Source organism: Loxodonta africana, chromosome 15, assembly GCF_030014295.1.
Source record: "Loxodonta africana isolate mLoxAfr1 chromosome 15, mLoxAfr1.hap2, whole genome shotgun sequence".
NCBI lineage: Eukaryota > Metazoa > Chordata > Mammalia > Proboscidea > Elephantidae > Loxodonta > Loxodonta africana.
In genome coordinates, this window is record NC_087356.1 from 41531651 (window position 1) to 41537790 (window position 6140).

General features: G+C 48.6%; 1 protein-coding gene across 7 annotated transcripts in view; it reads left to right on the forward strand.

Moving 5' to 3' along the window:
• ELMOD3 (ELMO domain containing 3) overlaps nt 1-5352 on the forward strand; it is a 35247-nt gene extending 29895 nt beyond the window's left edge. For all 7 annotated transcript variants that reach the window (XM_064268792.1, XM_064268790.1, XM_064268788.1 and 4 more), the window contains 3 exons: nt 2849-2925; nt 3236-3363; nt 4370-5352. In XM_064268792.1, the coding sequence (XP_064124862.1) occupies nt 2849-2925; nt 3236-3363; nt 4370-4572 (408 nt within the window). In that variant the 3' untranslated portion in view covers nt 4573-5352. The remainder of the gene's footprint in view (nt 1-2848; nt 2926-3235; nt 3364-4369) is intronic.
• The last annotated feature ends 788 nt before the right edge of the window (nt 5353-6140 follow it).

The following is a 6140-nucleotide window of genomic DNA, read 5'->3' on the forward strand; positions in this document are numbered from 1 at the left end:
AACATTTGCCCAAGCGGGGCAGAGACCAAGGGCCAGAGAGAGGCGTGCCTGCGAGCAGGGCTGGAAAGAGGCTGTCGTAATGGATGAACTGTATCCTGAGTGTTCCTGAACCTGACTTGTAACCTTACTTCCCTAATAAACTCCATAATTATGAGTGTTGCCTGTGAGTTCTGTGTGGCCATTGAAATGAATTACTGAACCCATCAGAGAAGTATAGAGTGCCTTGGGAGGGATGGTTGGTGTCAAAATTGGTAAAGATGGCCAAGAGAGGAGGCATGCCTGACCTCCACCTCATAGGAATCAGCCTTGGGCTGTTGATCTTGATTCTCCTTTCCCTTCGTGAACTTAGAGGAGGTCAGATGCCTCTGCCATGCCATTTTATAAGAGGGTTATTGCCAATTCAATCCCTCATTTTTTCAAGGAAGAGCTCAAATGTGGTAAGGGAGCGAACCATTCAGATATCTGAGGGAACAGCAAGATGAGAGAGTAAGTACTAGATACTTTGATCTTTAGGAACCCAGACTCATCACTTTAACCAATCTGTTTCCTATTCCTTCACCTGCTGGCCTTTGAGGGATTTATCTTTACCCTACAATGTATACGTCAGACAATAAGAAGGAATAGCAGCTGAATACAGTAAGATAAAAGGCTGGTGTAGGTACCAGGAAGCTAGATTCCAGTTCCGTCTGCAGTATTATTGTTTAGCTATGATTTGGGGCAAGTCACTCAACCTCTCTGGGCCTCAGTTTTCTCATCTATGAAATGAGGCGTTTGGCCTAATAATTCCATGGTCCCTTCCAGCTTTATTTTATAATTCCTTAAACTATGAATAATTTCAAGATTTTAAAATAAAATGACGTCAAATCCTTATGAGTCTTGAAAATGCAGATTGTTCCAGGGGACAGTCTGTGAAATCAGAAGAGCAGTTAGAGGACACAGCCCTGCCAGCAACCAGCCCTGTACTCTGCCCAGGAGACAGCTAAAGACTTGGTTGTTGATGTCGTTGTTAGGTGCCATTGAGTTGATTTCAACTCACAGCGACCCCCATGTGACAGAGCAGAACTGCCCCATAGGATTTTCTTGGCTATAATCTTTACGGGAGAGGATAGCCAGGTCTTTCTCCCACAGGGCTGCTGGTTGGGTTCAAACCACCAACCTTTCAGTTAGCAGCCGAGCAGTGGTACATCCTGCTAAAGGGGAATTGGCCAAAAATGGAAGTGCTGTTGGGGCCCAGGTCTCCCATGAGTTCCAGCAGTGTGGAAGCCTTAGACCCCTGGCCAGCCACCGTACAGTCAAAGTGAGGGACATAGGGCATGCGGGCCAGTGGCTGGCAGGAAAGGAAGCACCTGTGATAAAGCTCGTTTGTATATAACAACTCATGTAGCTTTCCATGCCGTTTTCCATCCCTGATTTCATTCCATCAGTGCTGCAGGAAGGACAGAGGTGATCTGTGTACATCTCTGCCTTACAGCAAAGGAATGTGAGCATCAGAGAGAGAAAGTGTTTTTGCCCAAAGCCGGGTAGCTAGTAATGGTGGTGCTGGGCCTGGAGCCCACATCTTCTGCCAGCCAGCCTGGCCATGGGTTCCTATAGCAGACAGGCTCAGCCACAGCACACTTCAGGGTCAAAACTTTAAAACGCAGGTGCCCAGGCCTCCCGCCAGAACTACTGAGTTGGAATCTTCAGGGGCGAGGCCATGTGAGCAGCAGCCACAAATGATGACCTGGTCGTCCTAGTTCAGTCCTGAAATATGTGGAGGCCCAAACATGAGACATGAAGAGAAATGGAGTCTTCAGTGGAAATGCAGAAATTCCCAGGCATGATTTCCTCTGCTGTCTTTTAGTTGGTTCCCTAAATACGGCCTCTGTGCAGCATTTCAGCTTTAGGGTTTTAGTATTCTAAGGGGATTGCCAGAGGAAAGGAGATACATTAGATCTAAATTCCTATTTTTCACTGATTTTTAATGGAGTTATACGAATGTTCTCGAGTGTGGGTGAACACTAGGTTTAGATCCGCCATTGGTTATGCTCGCTACCATATTCTTGTTCCCATATTTCTTTTTAGACTGAAAAATTCAAGGGAAGGGGCTGACATTATGTAAGATTATATGATAATTAAGTAGGCAATACGGATTTACACATGAAGGAATAAATGCACTGCTGCTAACCTCGGCTACCCATGTTATGGCAAGGGTAATAATTATAAACGTGTTAGCACCGCCATAGGCCAGGTGCTGTGCTTAGTATTTTGCTTATATGACCTTAATTAATCTTCAGAGCAACTCTGTGAGGTAGGACATAGAATAATAGGAAATGGAAACTGTAGGTATTATTATTTAGTTATATTTTTATTAATATAAATTTATATATTTAAATATTATAAATATAAAAAATTATTATTTATAACCTATCTCAAAGTTTTTGTAATGACAGTGCCTTGACTGCACCCCACACAGCACTTTTATCGAGGACCCCAAGACCCTCTTGTATCCATCCTCATCCCAGGAGGTGGGGCTGCTGAAGGCCAAGTTGAGCTCATGGTGGGCTGGCAAAGAGGCTAGAGAACTAGCACAGGGTTACACACACCAGCTTTGGCGCACATTAACATCAGTTGGAATCCTGGTTCTGACACCTTAGGAAAGTTATCTAAGGTTGCTGAACCTGTTTCCTCATCTGTCAGATGGGAAGATTCTTGGGAAAATTAAGTGTAAGCACTCAGTAATATCCGCTGCTGCTTCTGGTGCTATGATTGCCGTTAAAGTCCATGGGCCACCCTAGGCTGTCCATGATGGTAAACACACATGCCAAGAGCTGGGGTTGCCACTGACCCGGTGCCCTCTCCATTCCAGCAATTCCCCTTCTGTCTGATGTCAGTGAATATCACCCGCATCGTAATCCAAGCCTTAAGGGAGGAATGTCTCACCAGGTGAGTCCCCACACTGCTCACCCCCCACCAGCTGATTGGAGTGGCCCAGCAGAGCCTCACTCAACTCCCACCTGCCTCGCTCTCCCCTGCTCTCTCCCTCACCCACTGGCTCCTGGAGGCCCTGGACAAGTCCACATGTACCCATCTCCCCTGCCATCTCTCTTCCCCAACTCTGATGTAGAGGCCGCCAGGACACTGTTGGGGCATCCAGTGTCTGTGCTGGCTCAGGCCCATTCTCCTGGGAAGGGTGGGAGGGCACCAGGTGTCAGCTTTGTCCATTCATGAGCAAATCCTCTCCCTTGTCCTATAGGGAGTGTAATCGGCAGCAAAAGGTAATCCCAGTGGTGAACAGCTTCTATGCCGCCACCTTCCTCCGCCTTGCCCATGTCTGGAGGACACAGCAGAAAACTATCTCGGACTCAGGCTTCGTCCTCAAAGGTATGAACTTCCTCCTGGGAGGCCTAGGCTCCTGAACTGGTGTCCCCAGGTTCAGGGACCCAGGACTGGTAGTTAAGACTGGTTTGGGGTGCAGTTCCCATCCCTACAGGCTCCATTCATGCTTTCTCAAATCCTGGCTTCCTGGTCCTTCTCCTTTCTCTGCCACCACTTTCCCCTCTTTGTAGCCTTGTACCCATGATGATCATATTTTCTGCACCAAAATTGGAAGCCAGGCGTCTTAGTCATCTAGTGCTGCTGTAACAGGAATACCACAAGTGGATGGCTTTAACAAAGAGAAATTTATTTTCTCACAGTCTAGTAGGCTACAAATCCAATTGTAGGGCATCACCTCAAGGGGAAATCTTTCTCTCTCTGTTGGCTCTGGAGGAAAGTCCTTGTCATCTATCTCCCCTTGGTCTGGGAGCTTCTCAGTGCAGGAACCTCTGGTCCAAAGGATGCGCTCTGCTCCAGGCGCTGCATTCTTGGTGGTACGAGGTCCCCCTGTCTCTCTGATTGTTTCTCTCTTTTATATCTCAAAAGAGACAGGCTCAAGACACAATCTAATCTTGTAGATTGAGTCCTTCCTCATTAACGTAACTGTCACCTGTCCCACCTCATTAACATCATAGAGGTAGGATTTACAGCACATAGGAAAATCACATCAGATGACAAAAGGGTGGACAACCACACAATACTGGGAATAATGGCCTAGCCAAATTGATCCCATATTTTTGGGGGACACAATTCAATCCATGACACTAGGGTGTAACAGTTAGACTAACTATTCAAAACTGAGATTGTCCTGGACAAGGTAGAATGTGTGAGCCCTGTGGCTATATCTGGTTCCTAGGTCTCCCCATCTGGTCATCTCCCCATCTTAGAAGACTCATCTTTCTCTCCATAGCATCTGGATTAGGGGTGCTCATTAGAGTGTCTAGCCTTGAGATCATGTTGTACAGTCCACAGACCCCTCATGCCTTTTGTTCCCCAATCCTCTCTATTCCAGACTTGGAAGTGTTGGCCAAGAAGAGCCCAAGACGGCTACTTAAGACCCTGGAGATCTACTTGGCTAGGGTGTCAAAGGGACAGGCCTCCTTGTTGGGAGCACCGAAGTGCTATGGGCCCCAAGCCCCTCACTCCAAGGATCTCACCTTCACAGGTGTGTGCGACCTGCCACTGCACTCATCCGAAGGCGCATGGCCAATCTGACCAAGCCCAGAGGCTGACTGATGGAAAGACTTAAAGGGGACCATAGCAGCCTTCTGAGGGTCCACAGCAGGCTGTGTCAGGGCCACCCTGGCTGGCTCAACACCTTTCTCTCTCAGCAGGTGGCATAGGAAGCTCCTGGGCCTGGTTGAGGAGAGCCAAGGACCCTTACCAACATAAGACATTAGACAGGTTAAACTTGACTCTCTCACTCCCTACAGACCTGTCTCCAGAGCAAGGAGAATTTTGCCTTAATCTTAATTGGACTGGTTTACAGGGTTGGGTCCTAGGTCATCTCACCAGAAAAACCCCATCAGGATGTTCCACATATCCCCATGTTGAAGGATATCCTCAGTAGAGAAAACCAGAATTCTGACTCCCTGAGCAACAGGGCTTTCTGGCCCCGTGTCTATAAGCCTGGGAAACTGTAGTTAGAGTGCAAGAGAGAAGATAGCAGTGGCAGCAGCCAGCAGGGGGCAGCATGAACCAGCGTGAGCTGCCAGAGACCTCAGCCCACCAGACTTTCCTCTCCTCCACCTGGCCAGTCTCAGGACCCCCTCTGGGGTTCTGGCCACTCACCCCACCCCCTTCTCTCCCTCGCCCCGCCCCCCACTGTTTATGATATGGGAACAGACATTCAGCTAGGTCTCTCCCATTGCTGCCCTCAAACTAGGGCTTCCTCACCCAGGGAGGCTCTTCAGTTCACTGGGGGTGGTTTTTTGGCCTTGAGGGAAGGAGGTCATACACCAGCAGTTCTCAAATAAAGATGGTGTTCTAGTTTAAGTGTCTGTTCCCTGCACTCTGTGCTTTACTTTCAGAGCACCACTGGCCTCCCTCCCCCGACCAGCCCCTGGGCAGTCTCTGCTTTTATTAAAGAGGAGTTACAGGGGCTAGGCTGCTTTCCTGTCTTTTGTTCTCCCTTAAGTAGTGCCATGGGAGACCACTGTCTAGTCCTGCAAGGCTACCCAGGTCTGACCCACTGGAATTGGAGCCCACCATAGAGGTGGGACGGCAGATGGACGCTCCAGGTGGAAGGGAAGTTCCCTGGCTGCTGTCAGCAGGATGTTCAAGAGTAGGGTGGTCACAGTCCCTGCTGTTCACTGTGCCATCTTGCCTGACCTGAACTAATCCTTTGTTCCCCTTCCTCCAAACTGGGTCCTTAGCTAACTAGCCATGATGGCAGGGAAATTAGTTGCTTGGGTGGGGGTTAGAGTTTTGTTTTCCAATTGCCCTTGAGTCGATTCTGACTCCTGGCGAACATGTGTGTTAGAGTAGGACTGTGCTCCATAGGGTTTTCAATGGCCGGTTTTTCAGGAGATTGCCAGGCCTTTCATGCACGGTGCTTATGGGTGGACTCGAACCACCAGCCTTTCTATTAGGAGCCGAGGACCTTAACCATTTGTACCAGGGGCTCCAGGGGTTGGAATGCAGATGAGAAAAACTGCAGCCAAGCCTCTGTTTTTGAGTGTCAGGTACAATGGTTCCTTTCCTTCTTATTCCATTTTCTTGCTCTGAGACCAGAAGGCTAACTCAGCAGCCCCACCTGTGAATGCTCAGTGACCAGGCACATC